Source organism: Peromyscus leucopus, chromosome 4 (assembly GCF_004664715.2).
Source record: "Peromyscus leucopus breed LL Stock chromosome 4, UCI_PerLeu_2.1, whole genome shotgun sequence".
In the NCBI taxonomy this organism is placed as follows: Eukaryota; Metazoa; Chordata; class Mammalia; order Rodentia; family Cricetidae; genus Peromyscus; species Peromyscus leucopus.
This window is the reverse complement of record NC_051066.1, coordinates 54,164,114-54,188,805: the sequence shown is the minus strand read 5'-3', so window position 1 is coordinate 54,188,805 and position 24,692 is coordinate 54,164,114. Positions and strand designations below refer to the sequence as shown.

Here is a 24,692-nt window from a genome sequence, read left to right as displayed (position 1 = left end):
GTGAGTGGATTCTGACTCTGCTCCCACTCGTTGAAAGACTGTGTTCTTCACTTTAAATATGGCGCACAGGACTGCTGTCGGGATGTGCCAGTCACTCCGTAAGACTAGCTGTGGTGGATTGGGTTTGCTACTCTCTGCCTCTTTGCTTTTCTACCTGCCCTGCAGTCTAGCTCCTTCTGTCCTCTCAGGCTCTATGGTTTGTCTCTCATCTATATTTTCCATGAGGTTTATACGTTTCTTAAGAAAGTGCCTGTCTTAGCTGTTGTATCTACCACTAAAATATGGAACAGTAATGATTGTCTTATGTACACTGACTGGCGTATCCTGAAAGTAGCCCTGCACACTCTCTTCAAGGTAGGAAACAAAATCTTTCTAGTAGGAGCAGAGCTGGAATTCAGACTCACACCTGCTCCTGGCTCCTTTGTGAAAAAGATACTGGCTAGTGAAGTGAAGTAGGTCCTCGAACCCTGCTCCTGCAGAGACAGCTTGGGTGAAAGATTGAAGAAGGAACAGCGAGGATGTTGAGGAACAGACTTTTTTATTCTGAAAAACACCTGCCAATAGGGTTCACAATGAATTTGACAACAGAGTTCAACCAAAAGAAAGCTCAATGGTTATTCTAGTAACTCAGCAGTAATGCTGTTTTATTGTTGAGCTTTGCATCCTAGTATTGAACTTTAAAGTAGAAGTTAATATAGTAAGGCAGTAGAATATAAGATAAAACCACAAAGAGAAATCATAGAAGATTCCATACCTGTAGTGAACAGACATTTCCAGTGTATTCAGTCCCACTAATAAGGGTATGGAGAACTTCCTTTTCTGATTGGCAGGGATTTTTCCACAATAGTTTGTATATCTTGCAGATAACTGTGTTATTGGAAAACACAGTTAAAACTGATGATTAGGTGTTTCAGTTAGAAGCAAATATTTTACAGGATTGTTTTATAATATATACTGTTAGCCATTAGCATTTTTATCATTGAACAAGAAAATTCCAGTAGATGTTTTTCCAAGGAAATAAAAGAGAATTAGAAAAAATGCTATATATGACTGCTGTGTAATTTTCATCATATAATCACTTAGCATTGACTGTAAATGTTTTCATATGATCACCAACCCATATAACAACAGGATGTTGAACACAGATATAACAGTTATGTGAAGTGGTACATCTTCAGGTTAGTGGGTTGCTGGATGGGTTGATTGATTGGACAGTTGGAGAAAGGCAGACACAGAGGTGGCTTGCTTAAAAATGAGGTTTGTAAACTCATCTAAAATTATAGTAGTTGCCACATGGAAAATTACTACAGCATTATATTTGCTGTAACCACAGGTTAGAAATGACTTGGATCTTGGATCTTAAAGAGTTGGCTATAGCAAATGCATCTAGAATGATACAGGAAAACGGCTTTCAAAATTAACAGGAAATGCATGTGATTTTCCTTGTGTTGTATGTTTATATAATTATAAAAAAGAATGCATAAACATTTAAGACTGAGTGTGTGTCAACCCTGTGTTAGCAGAATTACACTGTGGGAGACAAGGCACTCTTCACTTTTGTGAGGCCATCCCAGCAAGGGATGGAGGCATGTGCTGTCACTTCGAGAGAACTGTCCAAAGTTTAGACACAGATGTCACTGTCCCTCTAGTCTCAGATCCCCTGTTCTCACTTAGTGACAGGTAAAGCTTGATGGCGCTCTTCCTGCTTAGCTTCTTTAGAATTTCTTAACAATGTCAGTGTCAGAAGAGTTAGCAAAACCTCCTGAGTGAGCCTGGCCTTGCTGTATTCCCCAGAGCACCTGACAAAGATTGGAATATGACCAGCGTTACTTAGTAATGTCCTTCTACTAAAACACCCAGGGTCTGGTCTAAACTGTTAGTACCGATGGAAGCTACAACTTTGGGTATCACGAGTTCAGTGTTTCAAGATGGACCTGACCCTGTGGGACATGGACTTTGGACACTAGAATGACTCTCCTGTCGACCCCATATCGTGGTTAGCTCCTTACACCTGCTGCTGGGACTCCACAGATGAGCACTGGGTCCTGTCATCCTGGCAAACTATAGATCCCCCAATATTCTTTTGAACAGAGTTTGTAGAACTTCTCCCAAGAAGTTTAAACGTTTAGTTTATCCTACAAAGACACCCAGAGAGTATTCAGTAGTCTGATCCTGCAGTTTGTTACTACAGTGAGAAAGTAGTATTTTAACTCTGTCAATTAACTCTGTTTTCGGGCTTTGGCAAAAACATTCTACTGAGTCAAGACATGTGTCTTTTGGTCCTAGTTTTCAGTAATATATTGTTACCTTGGACAAGCTACTTCTGAAACTCAATTTTCTAAAGTGCTAGCTAAAACCTTTGACTAATGTCATTCCTGATATCCTCCCAACTCTTATTTCCTGTAGTTCTGACTCGCTCATTCTAAGTAAAAGTTTAACCTTTAATAGAAGTACTCCAGTGTTGTTTGTCCCCCAGCCTGGCAGATGGGCAGGTAGCTTGAAAGCCAAGTGTTAGCTACAGTGTTCATTCTTCCAAATTCAAGTTTTTGGAAGTGATGTCCCACTATAAATACATACTAAATGAAACATTTACTACCAGTGAGATGCAGAGAATATGAATAATTTAAGGTATAAACCCTTGAGGAATTCAGGAATTTAGGGGAGGGAAACTAATCAGAATGAAATTTGCAGAGCATGTGGTTATTTTATTATCTCACCTTTCGTTTGTAGGTTGTGAACTGGCTTGAAGGGCCTGGATCTGAACAGCTGAGAGCGCAGTGGGGAATTGGTGACTCCATCAGGGCTTCCCAGGCCCTGCAACAAAAGCATGAGGAGATCGAGAGCCAGCACAGTGTGAGCCGCTTTCCCTCAGCAAGTCACAGTGTGGCCTTCTGTGGGGGTCACTAGCACTTGGGTGGGACTGAATGCTCTGCATTGGATTGCTCCAAATGTTGGTAGAGGACACAGAGTGCTTATGTTGAGTGCTTAGAGGCCTGAAAGTACATGCTGAGACTTAACACATAATCATTGATAGTTTGGTCTTAATTCCCATACAGTTCCATGATTTTGTTCTAGAAGCACAGTTTGGATGACATTTAGTGTCAGGGAACAAGTGACCTGAAAATACAGAGCCTGGGACGGAGAGTTCTGGCTTCAGTTGTTGTTTCACCAAGTATTACTCACATAGAGTAGTAGGGTTCATTGTGACATCTTTACACGTGTATAGCAAATATTCTGATCATATTCACCTCCCTTTACAGCCCTCAATTGTCCCCCATCCCCCATTCCCTTTCCTTTTCCAAGTGACACTCCTGTTGTGTAGTCTTTGGAGTGGGGCCTTCCCTGCTCTACTGGGAACATACAATACAATTGAACGCTGAGAGCCACACCACAGCCGCTGTGTGAAACCCAACCATGGAGCTGAGGACATGCCATACAGAACATCTGTCCACTCTGTTGATTTAAAGATTTACTCCTGTATTTAGGAAGGTGACAATCAGGAAACCAGATATACATTGGGCAATCAATTAATCCCTAAACTGGTTGTAGATAATGATGGCTGAAAAGAATTTAAAATGTAAAGCTTGGTAGGTGGAGGAGTCTAGTATCCCTTAGCTTCTGCTGTGGGGTAGTGAGCCTGGCCTCAATGAGGAAGTCATACCTGGCTTGTGAGGTATGACTTTCTTGAATAAAATACTAAATATTAGAACCTTAAATATCATAAGCTATTATCAACCTCAAGCTGTGTTACTCATGTTGATTTTAAGTGGACTGAATATAAAATTGGAAAAATTGACATTGACTGTTAATTTGCGTCTCCTTAGACTGTCTTCAAAAACTGGCCAGCAGTAATAATGTTGAACTCACACTCATAAGAAACTTAAAAATGAAATCCTATAATTGAAAATGTGTGTGTTTTAATGCATTGCACAGCTTCCAACATGGTTCTCTCTTATATGGTTAAACAAAGTTGTAGTGGATGATTTATATTTAACATATAAGCCCTGTTCCTGGGGTTATAGTCTTTTTAATTCTCTTGGTCCTTTTTAAATGATGTAATACTATCGAGTTGGTTTGGGGTTTTCTTTTATTCTTTTAATAGTTTGATAGAACTATGTGGATTATTCTGGAGTACAGTATTATAGTATAACTGGATTCTAAAATGTGTTCCCTTATTCTTTAGTTCTTGAAAACAATGTTTGTCATAGAGCATTCTAGACTTCGTCTGAGCAGACTTACTATGTAAGACTTTTAGTGAGGGTTTGTGACGTGAGGAGCTTGAAGACAAGTATTTGTGTTTTGTCATTTTAAAAAGAAACCAAGAGAAACACCTGTGGGTAGAAAATGGATATACGCATACCATATGTAAGTTCACATTGGATTAAAAAGTACATTGTGTGTTCTGTGCAGTAAGGATAAATGTGCAGATCACACACATAGACATGCTTGTATAACATTGTCTTTAAATCACAAGGTCATTAAGTTACTTTATCAATGCTTATGCTTCTGTTGATGCAAATCCTAGTTATCTATGCTTCCCATAGATGCAAATATGCACTTTACTTTATGCAGTCCTTTCTATTTCTTCCATAGAGAAATCACTCAATTTAATGAAAAACTTAAGAGACACCATGTTCTTGTTTATGTCTTAATTCCTATGCTGTTAGTCCTTGGGGCCTTATGTAGGTAAATTGACATCTTCATTCATGGTCTTCAAGAAAAGAAACACTTTAGGGCCATTATAGATTCATTTCTTTAAGTTGTGTGGTATTTGGGATTCATTGTAAAACTGATAGGTGTGGAAAGAGTGGGTGAGAGTCGGGGTGAAATGTAGTCAGCCGCAGTTGATAACTGCTAAAGCTTGGTAGACATGGAGTTTCATTATTTTGGTCTGTTGCCGTTGCACTTTCATTTGACTTGAAAGTCTCCCTTGCAGGGTTTAGAAGGAGGATTGCACTGTTTAGCCAATAGGTGGCGCTGCACTGTTGACTTGTGAATGGGTTGGTTGATAATTAATGTGCTAGTTTATGATACTGAAGGTTCTAATATTTAGTATTTTATTCAAGACTTTCTTAACTGGCTATGGTATATAACACATACCTGTTATCCCAAGCAGAGGGTAGAGAATTCCCACAGTTTGAGGCCAATCTGGTCAACATAGCCAGTTATAGACTATCCGGGGCTGCATACTCTGGGTCAAAACCAACCAACCAACCAAAAACATAATTAAAACTCTATTTGTTCTTTGTAAATAAAATCCAACCATTAAAAGAATTTATTGGCATTTTTCAGGTCTTGTGAAGTAACGGCAAAATTCTAGTATTGATAGCTAACAAAGATAGAATTTGGAAAATTTTAATATACCATTTGCATTAAATTACTATGCTAAGCATTAAATTTCAAATTTTACATAAAAGCATAGTGGAGAATTAAAACTAAAAACACAAATGTGTTTGGCTTTTAGGATTACTGTAAAGAAGAATGAGATTCCTACCAAAATGCAGTTCTTTGCAAGGGATTATAGGTTAGAAATTCATTCAGCTTTTTAAATACAATAGGAAAAATAGTAAGAAGCAGGGTAATAGTTATAGGATTGATAACAAATTTTAAAATATTTTAGTTGAAGTTGGGTGTGGTGTTGAATACTTGTAATCTTAGATCTTTAAGACAGGGGAGTTACAAGTTGGAAGCCAGTCCTTGTCTCAAAAACCACGAAAAACATAAAAAAATGAATTTTAGTTCAGTGAAAGTCTGTTAGATTTTGGTGGAGGCTAGTGTAGTAGAAAACATAAGGAAAGATGTGGAATATAGTCTCTAAAGTCTTTGTGGCATTCTGTCAGTGTCCTGGCCACAGAGGCCACATGTTCCTGCTCTGTGCCATCTAATAGGAATCAGCAGCACAGGTTTGCGTAAGGAGTCAAGACACATTTCATCTTGATACAGACTGTATGGGAGTCACCTTGATAGCCTGACTTGGCAGTTTCATCTGCATCAGGATGCTGTTCCCTGGGAAAGCTGGCATAGATGCTCATCATCCCAGCTGTGCGCCTCTACTACACACACTGGTGGCTGGGGCCTGACTGTCTTAATATAAAGAAGACATTCAAGCTCATGGCTGTTTAAGACTTAATTCAGGCCCCAATTTTTGTGCTTTTTTATTTTCCTATACTTAATCATTTTCCATACAACAGAGTGCAAGCTAGATAGACTAGATTGAATCAAAGGCAGTCTGCTTGCCTGAGGTCACACATACCCCATGGCCCCCTCTTTTCTAGGAAGAAACACTTTGATTAGTTTTAAGTATATATTATAGGTGAGCCAGGTCCTCCCTGACCCTTATCCCAGATAGGCTGATTTGTCTTTAGAACAACTTTAGTTATGTAAATGAGTAAAATCCGAATCTCCAATCAATGTATTGATTTCTTGAGGCATACCAGTTCTTGTGTTATATTTACATCCCTGGCGAAGTTGCAGAACCTGTATGTATATTATGAATTCATAAAGGAAGAAGAAAGCATCTACGCAATGGTGATTCTTCATCATAGTGGGCATAACTTCAAGGGTGCTTTTAAAAATGTACACCATGGAGCCCACCAAAGAGTTTAGACACTTTGATATGCACCAAGCCAACATGAGAAATTGTATTCGTGACTGCCAACATTTTAGCTTACTGCCTTGCTTAGAATCAGTGCAACTTCTTTTTCAGGAACTGGACACTTTTCTTCAGAATACTAACTAAATTTCCAAGTGCTATAAATAAGACAGTGAAATCACTTCCTATTTAGGAACATGACAGCAATTTTCTCCATGATATTTTTCACATTAAGACAGCCATTCTTGGGCTGGTGAGAAGGTGCCTGCTGTCAAGCCTGATGACCTGAGTTTTGTCCTCTGTACCCACATGGTGGGAAGACAAAACCGACTCCAGAAAGTTGCCCCCACACACATGCTGCACAGTAGTGCCCACACATTCTCCCACATGCACACAGCACACATACAGTGGAAATAGGATTTTGATAGCTATACTTTATCAGTCATTGTAATAACTTCATAATTTAAAAAATAGTTTAAAAACTAATTGTTTCTAAGATAAGATAGTAAGGCAGTTTTTATCACCACCGTTAATGGAACAGTAACTTGACCTCTACATTTCTACCAGTTTAGACACGTAGGTCTTGGTTATATAGACTCTCATACATATTACTACTGTGTTCTTCTTAGTCATGTTAACCAAAAATTATCTCCAGACATTGCCCAAATCATCCCATTACCTACTTAATTTAATGTCAAGTCTGCAATGTCTATTACATTTTGTATATTTATTCAGTGTGTGTTAATTGGGCACATTGTTCTGAATTCTCGAGTTATAATAAAGTCTTACCATACAGAATTTACATTCAAGTCAGGAGAGATGGGGAGTAGAGAGCAATAGAGGTATGGTGTTGAAGAAAAGTCTCTCTAGGAGATGACATTTAGTACTCAAACCTTGAAATTCGGTGAAGGAGTAGTCCAAGCAAAGGACACAAGATGGAAAACGAGGTGTGGGAAGCAGGCTGCTGCAGAAGCATGATGGAGGCAGAATGTTGGGTTGTCAGGGAACAGGGAGCAAGGTGTAGACAGACGCTCCAGTGTTGAGGGGAAGTCTACGGTAGGAGTGTGTCATGTCTTTAACATGTGGAAAGGAACTCAAGCTACTTTAAATGTTATTTGAAAGTTTTGGAGCATTTTTTTGAGCGTAGAGTTGTATGGAGCATAGAGTTAGAGATAATAAAAATGAAAGACTAGAAACTACTTAAATGAAGTCAGCAGACATTTGATGAGATGTTAGGTTCACAGGGTGGACAGCAGTGCTTGTTGGTAGAGGACTAGAGCTTTGGGAATTTTCTAGTGAATGTGACATGATTGGTTTCAGAAGAGTGGAAGTAAAAAAATCTGATCAGGGGAATCTCAAGAGAGAATAGGAAGGGAGAGAAAATGAGTTGAGAACTATAACGGGAGATCCTGTGTGTGTGTGTGTGTGTGTGTGTGTGTGTGTGTGTGTGTGTGTGTGTGCGCGCGCACATACATAAGCACATGTGTGATTTAACTTAAAACATTAAAATGTAGACATCCTACAATGTTCTTTGAAATATATTTCATCTTACTTAGACGCTGATGGAAGTAATCCAGTTGACAAGGCATTGATGGGCAATAGAGACAGTGTAGCAGCAGAAGCAAAGCTGTGTCAGCAGCAGTGGACTGGCTGCCGTGAGTAGCCGGTGGCTGCAGAACCCTGGCTGCAGCGTGAGGCAGGGTGGAGGGCCCCAGAAGAGGGCAGACAGTTTCAGGTAGGAAGATGAGAGACTTCCTGTTTCTCCCCAGTGACGTAAGAAGTAAGATCGTAGGAGCTCTCTGTTCTTTCTCGTTTTTGCTTATAGTCAATAAGTGAGAGGTGAGTGTAGGTACAGGTTGTGAACTCTGAAAAGATACCATGAAAGGGAGAAGTGAGGGTCTGAGAAAGAAGTGGGAAGGCCAGTAAGATACACATAATGGGAAAGTGGAAAGTGGCCGGGGGTGGGGGGTGACACACCGGGAGAGTGCCAGGAGTGTGTGGGAAAAGAGGGGAGAATAATAACACAAAGAAATTTATTTTTGAAAATGACACTGCCGAATAAAACCTAATACTGTGTATGCTATTTTTTTAAATAATTAAAAAAATTGAGATCTTTGATGAAAGCACAAAGTGGGATATTATACATGCATGGGAATGTCACAGCTCTGAAACCTTTTAGTACATACAAGTAATATACATTAGTAATTATAAGCTGTTTTAAGTCTAAGAAGAGGCCAAGTGTTTGGCTGCAAGTAATAAGGTTTTAAAAGAGAGCTAGAGAGGTAAGGCATGAAAAAACCAGTAGTCATGAGAATGGACAAGAGTTGGCCAGAGAGACACAGAAGCATTACCAGGGTCTGATGGTTAGTGACAACAGAAGAAAAAAAAATCTACCTACTTCCCGCCACTCATTACCCAACTGTGGGGTGGGGGTTGGGGGCAGCACTGAAAAATATGTCTTTATGTTGCAGAAACATTGTGTGAGTGACTGTGATATTGGTGAGCTACATAATCGCTGGCACCTCATTGTAATATGTGTCCTGCTACTGACCCTCGTTGTATATATATATAGCCCATGGCTATAGTACCATAGCAATGTGAGCTTGGTCTAGTCACAGTGGGCAGAGAAACCTGCTTCCGGGTTGTGAAATGCACGTCAGGTAGTCATAGTGTTTGACCTAGGAGAGAAGAAAGAACAAGAGGCTGCCAGGTTGTGGGCAGTAAACCTGTTAGTCATGGATCGGTGGACCCCATGGGACTGTAAGTGTGAGCCTGCTAAGGGGTCAGTACTTGGAGGTCAGAGAATGGAATTCACAAAATTGAGGTTTAGGGAGCTGTGTAGTAGTAGGCAATCAGTTTTTGTGGTGTCTAAAATAGGTCAGTGAGATGAAGTGAGAATAATACAGTTGAGAAAAGAAATCAGGGAGTCAAGGACACAAGTTCAAGAGTTGGTGTTGGTATATGGTACCATGGTATACGGTGTTGGTACATGGTGAAAACATCACTGAGAGAAAGCCAAGGCCTTTGCTGCACCCCCTGTTTATGGACTGGGGGGTGGGGGCTGGCAGGGAAAAATTCACCAGCATGCACTGAGAAGGTGGTGAGGTTTGGGGGAACAGATGAGAAACAGTGTGGAGATAATAATGAGGAGTCAGTCTATCTTTGAACTCACTCCAGGCTTGTGGGACGTTGAGGGAGAAGGAAAGACTGCAGTTGGTTTGGGAAAACTCCGAGGCCCTGTGTTCCCTGAGTGTAAACAGGCTTCCACTGGAGCAGGGACTAACAGGAGAGACTTCCAGGGAGCACAGTGGGAGGAGTTGATGATAGGGAACTTACCCTCTATTTAAATAAATCGGCCTTACAAACCTTTCTGTTTCTCTTCTTGAGAAATCATAAACAGTGCTCCAGGAGCTAATCTGACCTTCAGTTTGTCATGTCCCTGTTACAGGAGTGGTTTGCAGTATATGTGGAGCTTAACCAGCAGATCGCAGCACTCTTGAACGCTGGCGACGAGGAAGATCTCGTGGAGTTGAAGTCTCTGCAGCAACAGCTTAGCGATGTTTGCTACCGACAGGCCAGTCAGCTAGAGTTCAGGCAAAATCTCCTACAGGCAGCTTTGGAATTTCATGGTGTGGCCCAAGATGTGAGTTCCTCTTCTGATTGCTTTCCATGTCTCCAAATGATGCAAACAATCTGTACAAAACTTTTGTAGGTTTGCATGCCCCATGATTATTTTTCGGGGACAGTAATTTACTGGTGGAGGTAATGAGATAAAATTCTTGAGTTAAAAATTATTTTGTTATGATGCATGCAATTAAACCTACTGTCTAACTAGAGTGGTCCAGACTATTACTTTACCTGGATGGTTTCTTGATAATGTGTTTTATAACATAGACAGAAACGGAGCCATCACTAACTTCTTGCATTCTGCTAACCTTCTTGGTGCATCTGTATGTCCCATCTTATAGATAACATGTATTCTGATTGCTCATCTTATCTTTTAACTGCATAGTCTCTTCAAGTGCATTTGTGATGACCTCATTAGATAAACCTCATTAATCATTGAAGACTTGAGATGCCGGTTACATCAGGGTTGTCTCTTTGTCCCTCTGCTTTAGTTATCTCAGCAGTTGGATGGCTTATTAGGTATGTTGTGCGTAGACGTAGCACCAGCTGATGGAGCATCGATTCAGCAAACTTTAAAACTGCTTGAAGAGAAGCTGAAAAGTGTTGGTAAGCAGATTTTAAAAATGCTGAAACCTACAGGTTCTTTGTAAAAAATATTACCATGGTTAGACAGTTAATTTATATACTGAACTAATTATCATTTGTAGGGAACACAGAAAACATAATATTGAAAGGTTTTATTCCATTGAAGGGCTATAATTTATGCTGAAACATTTATTTTCCATTGTGATTGGTCAGCCCTGCCTTCCTCGGGCCTTTCGCCTTCCTGTTACTCAATCCAAAGAGCTATGTCTTGCATATTCCAGGGACAGATACTTGTCATGCACGCAGAAACTGTAATTAATTGTGACATGTTCCATGATAAACCTTGCATGCCCTAGACTGTGTTTTATGCAATGATTTTTGTTGTTGCTATATTCTAACCACGAGCAAGAATAGTTGGTTTGATTCTGTGCATTGTATGTCCACACTGAGAGTTATCTTCAAGGGGAGTGTGGTCCAGTTTCATTAACCCCACTCTGTCACTTGATATTAAGACCCTTCATATGGGTTTGCAGTATCAAACACCATGCACTTCCTTAGTTGGAAGTCAGACTGAGAAGGGGACACCTTACAGAAGAGGTGAATGGGGAAGATACAGACCATGAAGGCGAGTTAGTAGAAAGTGATGACATATGAATGAACCAGAGTCATTCATTATGAAAACAACTTCGGGGAATTAGTTTACAAAGCATTTTTGTATTGACATTTTACTTGCTTACAGCCTTTGTTAAGTTAATGGATAGTATGCATAATACCTATTTAATATTTCATATGCCAAGTGTGATTTAAAGTATCACAAATTTTCTTGGGCCATACTTTTCTTCAAAAGAAAAGTCCTGTGCAGATGTCTAATTTGGAGTCCAGACATCTTGGATGGAGCTTTCCATATGAGATGCAATGACCCTCCTCACAGTGACCCTCCTCACAGTGGCCCTCCTCACAGTGACCCTCCTCACAGTGACCCTCCTCACAGTGGCCCTCCTCACAGTGCCCCCCCCCCCCCCCCCCCCCCCCCCCCCCCCCCCCCCTCACAGTGCCCTCCTCACAGTGACCCTCCTCACAGTGACCCTCCTCACAGTGACCCTCCTCACAGTGACCCTCCTCACAGTGGCCCTCCTCACAGTGACCCTCCTCACAGTGACCCTCCTCACAGTGGCCCCCCTCACAGTGACCCTCCTCACAATGACCCTCCTCACAGTGGCCCCCCTCACAGTGACCCTCCTCACAATGACCCTCCTCACCCTCCTCACAGTCCCCCCCCCCCCCCCCCCCTCCTCACAGTGACCCTCCTCACAGTGACCCTCCTCACAGTGACCCTCCTCACAGTGACCCTCCTCACAGTGACCCTCCTCACTGACCCTCCTCACAGTGGCCCTCCTCACAGTGTTCTTTCTTCCTTTTACTTTGATTATACATTGTGAGCATTTTTGAAATCTTGTAAATCGTATGCATCTTTTTAAAAAATGTGCATCATTTCCCTAAAAATTAGAACACAAAAGGAAAAAGGGAAAAATAGAAAATCATATTTGTTGAAATAGAAATTCCCTATACTTTCACTTTTTAAGAGTCATCATCTGTGCAGATTTGTGTTTCAAAGCTTCCCTTTATGGAAAAGTTGTCAACAGAAGGAAGCGTTCCACTTTGAGCCCCATTTAAAGGTTCTGTTGCTTGAGGCAGTGAGAGGTCTGCGTCCTGGCATGTCAGTATCTAAAGCATCTACATTGACACCCGTGTCCAGCTGCTGAAGAGGACATACTTTGTTACGAGATTCAATCTGGTGTCATTTGTTTTAGATGTGGGATTACAAGGCTTACGAGAAAAAGGTCAAGGTCTCCTGGATCAGATCTCCAATCAGGCTTCCTGGGCCTACGGAAAGGATGTAACTATTGAAAATAAAGAAAACGTGGACCACATACAAGGAGTGATGGAAGACATGCAGCTTAGAAAACAAAGGCAAAGTTTGAATGTTAATGTTAAATTCACCAAGATAGTGTGCTACTAAGATAGAAGTTAAATACTCTATGTAGAAGTTAAATACTCTAAGTTTTGCATACAAAATCAAATCCCTTACTTGTTATATGCTACAGGTATTGTAGGTTTGGGGTGAATATAATAATTATTATATATAATTGTTCTGACAACTAATGCCAATTCATTTGATGAAGAGACACCTTTCTCCCTTTTGCCTGGTTACAGAGATTTTAGTAATACTCAGATATTCACACTAAAAGAAGACTGTTTTGAAAAGTGTGCTTTTCTGTTTTCCGCTAGAATTCTGTTAAACCTTACCCTGTTGTCTCTTCGTCTCATCTCTTATGTCACATATCCAACATATCCATTGTTGTGTTGGTTGTAGGATTAGACAATGGGCTGGCATTGATTTTTTTTTTTTTTTTTTTTTTTTTTTTTTGCACTTGATAGACTAACAGGAACTTAAGGCTTTTTAGAGACTCAGTCTATAATGATGACCTGAAAGTGTTAGAAAGTACAAGATTAAAATTACAGAGGCAAGAATGGGCACAGATGTGTACTCTGGCACTGGTTGTATGGAATTTTACGCACTTGGAAACTTAAGTCATGAGGAGAATTTCCCAGACATTTCCACTCTACACCATGAAGAGTCACAAGGCAGGAATCCCTGTTGCATCCTGTCCTGGACCTGCAGTGTCCTTAAGGCGGGGTGTGATAGCTCTGTCAGCTTCTAGGGTGAGTCCTCATCTGGGCCCTGGCTTCTTACTCTAGCAATATTTGTTCTCCACCCTGGTTCTAGTTCCTCCTGTGGATGCTTAGCTCTCTCCAATATGAAGTGTAATAGGTGATTGTACACGTAGAATTGTCACAGAAGGAGAGCGGCTTGCTCTCCACCCACTGTCATCTGATGTCACCACTTGTCCTCCCAGCTCAGTCATTTGCAGGTCTAACCTGTGCTCCTTACTTCCTCTAGTTTATTTTCTATCCCTCCATATTCTCCTTTCTGCCCTCCCTGCCTCTCTGTTTGCTTGTTCCGGTGTCAGTAACTTCTAATCACTGTATGTAATAAACCCAATCTTGGAAAATTTGGCTGTTTCAGATCTGACCAACTTGATTTTAAATAGCATTGGACATAGTTGGTACTCTCTCTTTGAAAGTCTGTGACAACTGTGTCTTCCTTCAAAACACCCTCTTGGCTCTGTCCCTCCTGTTTTCTCTATCGCTAAAGTTGTGGCTTCCAGGCCGTGTGCTATCATTCTCCTCTCTGAGTGTTCTCCCTGAGTCTGCCCTGCATGCTCATGTTTTGCTAGTTACCAAGACCTCCCTGACTTGGGTTGCCTCTGGAGGATCTCTAGCTAGATGTGCCACATTCTCCTCCAACTTACTGTGCCTGGATCAGATTCATCTTCTCCTAAACTTTGCTCTCTCTCTTTCTTAGTTCAAGTTGCTGTGAGCTACCAAATTTAGAATTTATCTCTAAATTTAAACTTATCTCAGATGCCCGAGATTTTCTTTTTTCTACCTTGAGTCTTGCTGCTCATCAGGCTGTTGCAGACCAGAGTAATCTATACAAGTACAAGGATTGGATGAAGCCTTTGACTCCTGTTTCTATTATTAGAATACTGAGGGGTTTTCACACCTTATTTTTGCCTCCCCACCACTATTACTGTGCCCTGTCCTAACATTCCATGCCTGTTTAAAGCCAAGTGCATTTTCATCCTTGAAAATGAAGCAGGCATCAAAACAGAACATTTTTGGCAATGAAATCTGGTCAACATTTACCAAACACAGTGGAGGTGGGGGCAGTCCTCACTTCAAATTATAAAAAAGACAGCCAGATATCAGCTGCTACGGCAATAAAGTAAGACAGAATATTTCAAAGTGTTTCAACTGTTTTCTTAAAGAGACTTCCTCTCTTGCCAGAGACTCAAGGAGCTTCCTGATTACTCATCCGGAAGCAATTCTTCACATATTTGATGAACTTGGCTCCACTTTGGGAAGAGAACCCTTCTTTTCTGTTCTTGCTTATATTCTTGCCTTAATGACTTCTACAGAACTGGGTCTTTTGGGTGTTTTTGTTTTGTTTTGTTTTCCCTCTTCTTTGTGTTTGTGTGTTTGGTTGGTTGGTTGGTTGGTTGTTGGTTGGTTGACTTTCTTTGGATTCCTGGCCTTTTGATCTTGGTGTCGATGGTTTCGTCTTTTCCATTCTGGTTTGACTCTTTTGCAGTTTTGGCCGGAGGAGCTCCTACAGATCCCTTCCCTGCAGCTGCCTCTTCAGTTTCCTTCTCCTCATCGAGGTTTACCTTTTTCTGTGGAACCTTGTTACCACTTCCAGGGGCAGATCCCTTCCCAGCCATCCTGCTCATCTCCATCCTTTGACTGGATATCTTGCTCTGTGCTACTAGGCGCTGTCCACTAATGTGCACAGGCCCTGAACCACGCAGGAACCGGAAGACCACAGGTGGTGTCCTTAGAAGTACCCACTGATGGGTGTGTAAATCTTGTCATAGTTGCCACTGTTACTGTGCTCGGTCTGCCTTGTGATTCATTACTTCTGTTTCAGCCACATGAAATTCATCTTTAGCCTCCGTGTCTAAACCGACTCATCATGATAACTGGTGGTCATTTCCACCATTATCCATCTTAAAGTAATAATCTTTGTCAGCCTTTGATTCACAACCAAAAGGATAGTTTTGGGGCCTCGAAGGTCTCATATCATCATGTCTTCCAAGGGGTGTGGAGGCTTGAATTTCGGTGAGAGAAGCTGGCCAGAGGTGGCTGACTGTGGACTGCTCTCCTCAGGACAGATGTGCAGGGTGGAATTGCACCGGACCTGTCTTTTGAGATGGAATTGTGTCCTTAGGACAGTGTAGGAGAACACCTTCCGCTCTGCATTCTTGGCATCCTGTGGCTTCCCACAGGATTGCAGTTGCTTTTAGTTTCTTAAATAGCTTGTGTTTTTCATTCATCCATGACTTCTCTCTTTTTTCCTTGTTCTCTGTCTGGTGGATGCTTATGCTAGGCAGTGAGTCACTTGTTCCTCTGCACCCCCGCAAAGTGTTTCACATGGCTATGTAACCGTTTTTTGCCATTTTACCAACTAAAGTTCATTTCCCATAAACATTTTCTAATCTGACTCCTGTGTGTTTAGATGGTATAATTTAAACTAAGCCAAACTGTCTTGTCTTCCTAATGACACACAGTATGTATTGAGCTTAATGTGGCAATCATCTTCATCATTAAGGTGTTTTACATATTTTGCTTTAGATCTGAGAAATAATTATCATTATTTCTCTTCTGTCACTTGTAGACTTACCTTAAATAAGCTACATTGTAACATTAGGCTGTGACTGAGAAATCTGTGTTTTAAAGTAGCCTGCTAGAAGCTGCTTCTGTGTTATCATTAGACTTTCCTCAGGAACACTGACTCTAGACCCTGGGACCTAGTGGGTCACCTGTTTCTGATGCGTGGCGTGAGACTTTACGAGAGTCCCATTCCTGCCTCTCATACATGGAACTGCATGGGGACAAAGGAAATGGATCATATCTTAGTTATACCAAGACACTGTTTGTATATTATCTATGCAGACCACAGTGAGATTAAGCCATGTTCTGCATTGGATTTGTCTTAATTCAAAAGATATGTGGGTTATTTTTTCTTAAAGAGTATAGGTAAACAATTTTATTCAAAACTTAGTATTATCCTAGATAATATAATTTGACAAAATGTATTACATTTCCACGGAGCATCATCCTCTGAACTTTTATACTTTTATCTTTGAAGCTTGTTTAATAAAGTTGGTGATGGAGGTTTCTTTGGTTTTTGGTGGACCATTGAGTTTATTCTTTGCTTCAATATTTTGCAGAATCCATGCTATCCTCAAGAGGGTTTGTCATTCAGTATCATTCCAGGTATTTTGAGGTCTTGATGTAACATAGATAATAGATTAGATATTCATAAACTTCTGACAAGTCAGTACAAAATAGTTGCAGTACCATAGCATAGGACTAAGTTTCTTAGTGTACTGTTAAACATGCGTGTCAGATGATGATGCTGTAGCTCACTGAGGCCAGAATACTAAGCCGAGTTTGTGTTTGGTTTATTAGATGTGAGGACATGGTAGATGTGCGGAGGCTGAAGATGCTTCAGATGGTGCAGTTGTTTAAATGTGAAGAGGATGCTTCTCAGGTAAGGCCTGGTCAGCCCCATAGGAAGTTAGCTTAGATTAAGTTCGTTGTGGGCTAATTTAGGAGGTTAAGTTCTCTTAACTATGAACAAAGTGGACTCCTGTGGTGCTAAGAAAGCCTGTTTATTACATCTAGACCTTATGTCTCCTGTAGAGAATAAAGCTTGGTATTTCAGTCAGTTTACTGATCTCATTACACTCACCCTGTCAGTGAAATCCTCTGTTGAGCTTGAGACTGGGAATATTTATTAATTATTATTATTGACGGTGATGTTAGTTCTGTCCTGGAATGAAGGCTGGTGAAGAACATTGCTTTCTATTCCACAAGGGAATTCTCAGTGCTGCATAAGCAACTTGATGTAATCATGTATTTAGTATCAGAAAATCTTGAAGGACAGAGAGAAGTTATGATTTTAAGTCATAATGCGCATCTGTAATGAGATGCCAGCAGAACTGTATTACAGGGACCCATGGCCCTATATCATGTGATACTAGCTGTACATTGAGCACATCTCCTCAGTAGGTCCTGCCTTGACATTTGAGACAGCAGTTTGAGAAGCCGGAGAGATCATTAGTTCGTAGAACATGGCATCAGATGAATGCTAAAACTGAGGTTATGATTAAAGAGCTAACTAATCACACAGAGGTCATTTTTGCACAGAGCTGGTATTTCACCACAAGGAAAGAATTATGAGTCCAGTTTTATTCTGTGTGTTCCTTAGGCAGTAGAGTGGTTAAGTGAACTTCTGGATGCCCTGCTGAAGACCCACATCAGATTGGGCGATGATGCTCAGGAAACGAAGGTGTTACTGGAAAAACATCGAAAATTTGTTGATGTTGCACAGGTACAGACCTTGTCTTCTTTTCTTCAAGGACAGTGTGTGAATGGCTTTCTGCAGATGATGGTGTAACTTAACCTTCCAAGTCTAAGAAGGTCAGTTCTGTTACACAGAGCTGAGAATATGCTAGCTGGTGTACCGAGACTGGACTCAAGAGGGTTTGCCTCCCAAGTGTAGGGTCTCTGGGCTCCCTCTGCTCTGTATTATATGCTGTGCCATTTAGACTATCAGGCAGTTGACAGAATTACTGTGAGGTCTTGTTAGTGACAGCAGATTAGAAGTAACATTCCTAGTGTATCACTAGAATTAGCATAGCAATACAGAGTTGTTCTGGGATTGAGAGTATGTTTGTGTATTTTCCCTGATGCGGAATTCACACTGTCATACTTACTTTCCTATATGTAGTGTGGGAAAGCTCACTTCACCCCTTCTCTTTGGTAATCAGAGCTGACATTGTTTTTGGCTAGTGGAATTTAGCCGGCTGAAATGGCGAGCACAGAATAAGGACAGAAGTTTAAAGAAAGAGCCCTGATTTGTTAATTGTGTTTGCAGATTGCTGACAGGCCACTGGATCCATGTGGTGCAGATGTACGGTGGTGCCACACAGTCTCCCCACCTCCTTCCTTACCAATTGCTTGTGTTCTAACTCGGTGGGTTTCCTCCCTAGAGTACTTACGACTATGGCAGACAGTTGCTGCAGGCCACGGTCGTTCTGTGCCAGTCTTTGCGCTGTACTTCCCGGTCCTCAGGGGACACACTTCCTCGACTGAACAGAGTGTGGAAGCAGTTCACAGTAGCATCTGAAGAGAGAGTGCATAGGTTGGAAATGGCTATTGCCTTTCACTCAAATGCTGAAAAGGTAGGCAGAATCTTAAACAGAATTATTTTTGAGATTTTTTTTTTTATGTGTGTGTGTGTGTGTTTGCCTGAATTTAAGTCTGTACACCACATGCAGTGCCTGCAGAGGCCATAAGAGGGTGTCAAATCCCCTGGGACTGCAGCTGTGGACGGTTTTGCATCATCATGTGGTGCTAGAAATTGAGCCCAAGTCCTTTGGAAAAGTAGCCAGTGTTCTTAACCATTGAGACCTCTCCAGCCCCATTGTATTCTCTTTTAAAGTCTAAATAACAGCAACAACAAAATGTTTCCTTAATGGTATGCAAATGTTTAAAATGTTAGTTGGAATAATGTAATTATATCATTAATCTATGTGTTACTGTTCATATTCATTTTGTTGCTAAGGTTCATTGAATATGTATTATCTCAAAGTGTCTACACTAAGTCTCCTGAGGCTAGAGTGCTTGGCCAGGGGATTACAGAGCTACAGGAGTCCTGGCTTCCTCTCTCCTTGCCCCTCCCAGGCCAGTCAAGGTCCAGGTCTCTCTCTGCACTCCGCCATCACCTTGTCAGGCTCTTTCATTGGGCCAAGAAAGGAAACTATTTTGGAACTATGTCTGTAGTAATTGTCAGAAAGTTTTTAAAAGTTACTTGGTGATTTCATAATTCAGGGTAAAGGCTGGCCAAGTAAACTAATGAAACTAAAAACAAAACCTTTGTTCCATGATTATTTTTAAAGATTCATTCTAGAATTTATTTCTCCATAGTTTTATGTCATTAGTTAGAGAAGCCAATAATAAAAATAGTCGTGTTATTTGGGCAAATTTTTGTCAGAACCCATTTCTCTTCACAGTGGTGATACTGAGTACATGCCCATTCAAGAAGGAAGTTTTATTAGGTAGTTAATTCTGTGTTGATCTCTTACAGTGGGAGTTTATATGCAGATTTAAAATATGCAGTAATATGTGGAAAGCCTAAGTTATAGCCTCATCTCAGGATCAACAAATGTGACAGGGAGCCTCAGGAATTCGGAGCAAACAGATGTGACAGGGTACCTCAGGAACTGAGGGATTTTGTTTTTGAAGCACACTATTGAAAATGATGTAGCTGACTCTCTCACCTGCTTGCTGAACGGCGCAGACTGGTGTTTTGTTAAAATGGGCCCAATGACATTGAGTATGTTGGTCCATACCTATGTGTTAGTCCATACCTATAGTCACAGTACTCCAGAAACTGAAGCAGGAAGATCCCGAGTTCAAGGGTAGGCTGAGTAAGAGAAGCCCTAGTCAGACAATAGACAGACAAAGGCCTAATGAGGATGGAAAAAGTATAGAAGATTGCTGTGGGATGTCGCTCTGTATGCTGTGAATGTGTCGCTCTGATAGGTTGATAAATAAAAAGCTGATTGGCCAGTAGCCAGGCAGGAAGTATAGGCAGGACAAACAGACAAGGAAAATTCTGGGGGGGAAAAAAAAGGTTGAGTCAGGAAATGCCAGCCTGCCATCTAGGGAGCAACATGTCATGGCACACAGGTAAAGCCATGGAACATGTGACAATATATAGATTAACAGAAATGGGCTGAGTTTAAGTGTAAGAGCTAGTCAGTGGTAGGCCTGAGATAATGGTCAAACAATTTTAATTAATATAAGTTTTTAAATGATTATTTTATAAGTGGCTGTGGGGTCTATGGGGCTGGACAGGACCAGAAAAAATTTCAGCTACAGAAGATGGCTTGACTTGTTTATCTGCTGATGATTTCAGTGAGCATTTTCCATTATTATAAACTGTGTTACTCATCCAGAAAAGTGTAGACCTTAACTGTTGTGCTTAATGGGCTTGTACAGGGTGCGTGTGCCCGTGCAGGGCCTGAAGCCCCACCGCGTCTTGGCCCAGTACCCTGCCTCTATTAAAAGAGAATCGCGCAGCTTCCTAACCCACAGATGACATTTTAGGAGACTATTTTTAAATGTGAGAGTATTTTTTTTTTTTTTTTTTTTTTTTTTTTTTTGGTTTTTCGAGACAGGGTTTCTCTGTGTAGCTTTGCGCCTTTTTCTGGAACTCACTTGGTAGCCCAGGCTGGCCTCGAACTCACAGAGATCCGCCTGCCTCTGCCTCCCGAGTGCTGGGATTAAAGGCGTGCGCCACCACCGCCCGGCCTAAATGTGAGAGTATTTTTAAATTGAGAATTCTTTAAAAGGTATATAAAAATACATATAGTTACAAGATTTTAAAATAGAAAGTTGGTGTTTTTGTTTGGGTTTTTTTTTTGTTTGTTTGTTTGTTTGTTTTTCATCCCTGGCCTTCATCTTGCTTATAATGGCCCATTTTATTGAGCAAACTTAAATAAAGCTCTTTGTCGTCATGTACTATTTCTCCTCTTGACTGCTTTCTTTCAGAAGGTAAGCATGAGCTCGACTATGACTGTAAGCAAATTGTACAACATAATAACTGAAAAATATCTTAGTTTGAATCCAAATCTTGAGTTTTTAAATTAAAAAAAGAGAATGAAATGTCTTTGAAATGGTAGAGCTTTCTATATTAGAATTATAACCAGTGAAATCAGCAGATCTGCATGTCAGTTACATTTGCACACACTATGTTGGTTGTGGTTTTACAGTTTCTTTGAGTTTTGAAGTCTATAAACTCCTTAAGAACAGAGTCTGACATTCACACTCTGCTTTGCTAAGTAAACATCTCATTAAATGTTTAGTAAATGGTTGTCTAATAAGCTAGACACTATTTCTTAACCATGAGTTCTATTCATTTTCCAAATAGCATTCCATTATTTCTTTCCTAGAAATCACCAGAGATTTTTTTTTGTACTCCTGATTATATATTGTTACCAGAGATATGCTTTTTTTTGCTCATTTGTGATGAGAATTTCTTCACCAGCCACAGCTCAGTCTCCTACAGTTGATAATTATGGCAGTCATAGCTCAGTCTCGTGTAGTTGATACTCACGGCAGGACACTAAGCATGGAACCAGAACACCTTCTTCAACTGACAGAGGTCAAGTGGGATTGATTGCCTTTGCAGTTTTGATTGGTACTACCCCTTTTGTTTGCTACAGATTTTGCAAGACTGTCCAGAAGAGCCTGAAGCAATTAATGATGAGGAGCAGTTTGAGGAAATTGAAGCCGTTGGGAAGTCACTTTTGGATAGACTCACTGTCCCGGTGGTTTACCCCGATGGGTATGGTGCATGTTCTTATCATTTAAAAGTTAAATCATTGAGAGAAGAAAATCTGTTCTTCAGAAGACCAAGCACTTTCATTTTGGTCCACATTTTCAACTCCTACAATAAATCATTTTAACTTGAAAGAAGTCCCAATCCAGCTGTTGGCAGCAGTGATGGTGTTTGCTAATGTTCTTGACAACTTATAGATGGACGATTGCAGATTATTTTGAGACGTGGACTTCTAGCCTGAGCTGTGACAATGGGGAGTTGTGAGATTTTCGGCTCCATTCAGAATGGGGAGGGTCAGGAAGGGACTGAGACCTATGAACTCCTAAGATACACCAATCAAGCAGCTTCAACTCTTTACCTTCATTGCTTAGACCAGATAGATCCAGGCCAGCGTGATTTTTCGTGACTTAGAACTGAAGGAACGGAGGCTCCAATTTAGTAAGAGGACCAGCATTTTATAGTTTCCAGGTGTTGGAGTTAGGAGTCTATCTCGGCTCCAGACCTGTCTTCTTCTCATGGCCCCTAAGGCATCTGAGATTTGTCATATGGAAGGTCATCAGGCCCTGATCTGCACCTTCTTTTCTATTTGCAATGTGGGACGACCTGATGTCAAAATCAACAAGCCAGGAAAAGAATCAAGAGTTTTTGGATCGCTGGAGATCTAGACCTTGTCACTGAGTCACTGAGAGGTAGTGCAAAGGAAGTTAATTCAAACAATAGAGAAACCAAGCCATCAAATAGAAGCAAAGTATCTTTGCTTTGTGCTCACATGATGGAGGAGAATACCGATGCTGGAGCCCAGTGTCTCGGCTCCTTTTCTTATTTCCTAGCAGTGACTTCAGCTCTCTGTGTCTTGGTTCCCACACTTGATAACAGGGTGGAGTAATTGTGCTTTTTCAGATCAAGGGTGGGACAGGGGGCATCCTGGAGCCAATGTATAGAAAGAACTTAGATATGTGACACAAAGGACATACTGCTGTGTCACAAACTTCTAGTGGGTGTTTGGAATTCATATTGAAAAAAAATTAACAGTTTTTTCCCTTGGAAGAACATTACTCATAGTCTATACTGAGAAAAATCTCTAGGGATATCTGGATTTGAACTTTCAAAAGTAGCTTAATGTCATATGATTTATCTGCAGCAATCCCAGCAGACTGGGTGCCAGGTGCAAATAAACTAATTTCTGCTCATAGGCTGTATCACATTTTATGATAACATTTGCTTTTATGCACTTGTTACAGTTAAGTGAATTTGTATTAACCTGTGTATTTTCCATGTGTTCTGATTTTAGAACTGAACAATATTTTGGGAGTCCAAGTGACATGGCTTCTACTGCAGAACACATCAGAGACAGAATGAAACTGGTCAGTCTCAAAAGGCAGCAGCTGAGACATCCCGAAATGGTGACCTCGGAAAGCTAATGTCCGCAGCTCCTACAGATCTGCAGGTCATATGCCCACACGTCTTTGCTGTTGGCATACTGCTGTGTTAGCCACAGCTCACTGAGATGAATTTCCCAGCAGGATAAGCCTCCTTCCTTCCCACAACACGTCTCTAAATGCTAACACCTCTCAGCTACCGAGGCATAATCACGTAGCACGCTTTGATGCTGTAGACTCCAGGTATCTTAGAAGAAGGAACTGTAAACACTGCACTGAGTCCATGCTTTCATGCTTGACCTGACTTGTCAGTTTGTAGATGAACAACTGATAATAAGCTTCTGAATGGTGCTAATCGGAGTTTAGGAATTCTCTACAAAAACACGATTGCCCTTCCTCCCCAGGTGATGTAGAATATTTAGACCACAGTTAGACTGTTAGTGGATAGTGGTGTCCTCAAAATTTTACTTTGTAATTCTTCAAATTTGATTATTTTTTATTGTCTATATGAAGAAAACCCTTCAGATCTTTGATATATCATATTAATTGAAAGACATTTTCCTATTGTATTCATAATGTATTAAAAGTTGTCTGTGCTTAATAAAAGTCTTCTTTAATTTGGTAGTTACATCCTAATTCTAAACACGAGTGCCTTACTAAAAGGGCATTCTTAGGGTTGTGAGGATGGGCTAATCATTTGGTTTTAATGGTGGCTGCATGTATTTTAGGCAGGAATTTCATATGTATGCATGTATATATAATAAAAAATAAGCATGTTTATTGTGAAAAAAATTAGACCTTTAAGAACATAATAATAGAAGACTATTTTTAATTTTTCTCTTAAAAAATGCTGTCCAAATTGTTAACTACCCTAAAGATGCCTGTCTTTGGGGAAGGAGGGCTGAGGATGAAGGTATGCTTAACTATTTCAATGTAATCTTTTATATCACAGTAATTACTCTGGAACTAAAGCAGAAATTGTTAATAATATTTAATATCTCATGATACTAGAGTCAAAAATCATCCTGAAGAAGTCTAGTCACAAAAACTGTACAGATCTTTAGAAATAAAATTTGTCATAAAATGGTAATGCTTTTATGTTTGTATTAAGTTATAAAATGTATATAATTTAACATTGTTAATTTTTATTTTAGAAGATTTTTTTAAGGTGAAAAACAACTGGATTTATGATTAGTACAGAATTATGCAAAGAATTGTATGCTGGTTTATTTTTGCGGTCTATAGAGATGCTCACATGCCCTCCTATGCTAAAGCCAGTTTTCTCCAGCCTCTTCTTCTCTGCCAGCCTTGAAGTCCATGTTCCTTGCCCGTCCATCCTCATCACTCATTCTGCAGAACCTTTCAGTATCTATTATACCTCCCTCTACAGGAAGCTGTTCTTCTGAAAATCAACCTTATTCTTCCAGTTACCCAATTGAATGTTTTTGCTCTCTGTCACCCCACCCCTTTC

General features: G+C 40.5%; 1 protein-coding gene across 1 annotated transcript in view; it reads left to right on the top strand.

The window, feature by feature from the left end:
- Window positions 1-24,311, top strand: part of Sestd1 (SEC14 and spectrin domain containing 1) — a 33,706-nt gene extending 9,395 nt beyond the window's left edge. Inside the window, exons 3-11 of the mRNA XM_028880647.2 lie at window positions 2,731-2,853; window positions 10,041-10,235; window positions 10,711-10,825; window positions 12,616-12,775; window positions 16,901-16,982; window positions 17,703-17,825; window positions 18,487-18,678; window positions 21,727-21,848; window positions 23,134-24,311. Of these exons, the coding sequence (XP_028736480.2) occupies window positions 2,731-2,853; window positions 10,041-10,235; window positions 10,711-10,825; window positions 12,616-12,775; window positions 16,901-16,982; window positions 17,703-17,825; window positions 18,487-18,678; window positions 21,727-21,848; window positions 23,134-23,263 (1,242 nt within the window). The 3' untranslated portion in view covers window positions 23,264-24,311. The remainder of the gene's footprint in view (window positions 1-2,730; window positions 2,854-10,040; window positions 10,236-10,710; window positions 10,826-12,615; window positions 12,776-16,900; window positions 16,983-17,702; window positions 17,826-18,486; window positions 18,679-21,726; window positions 21,849-23,133) is intronic.
- The last annotated feature ends 381 nt before the right edge of the window (window positions 24,312-24,692 follow it).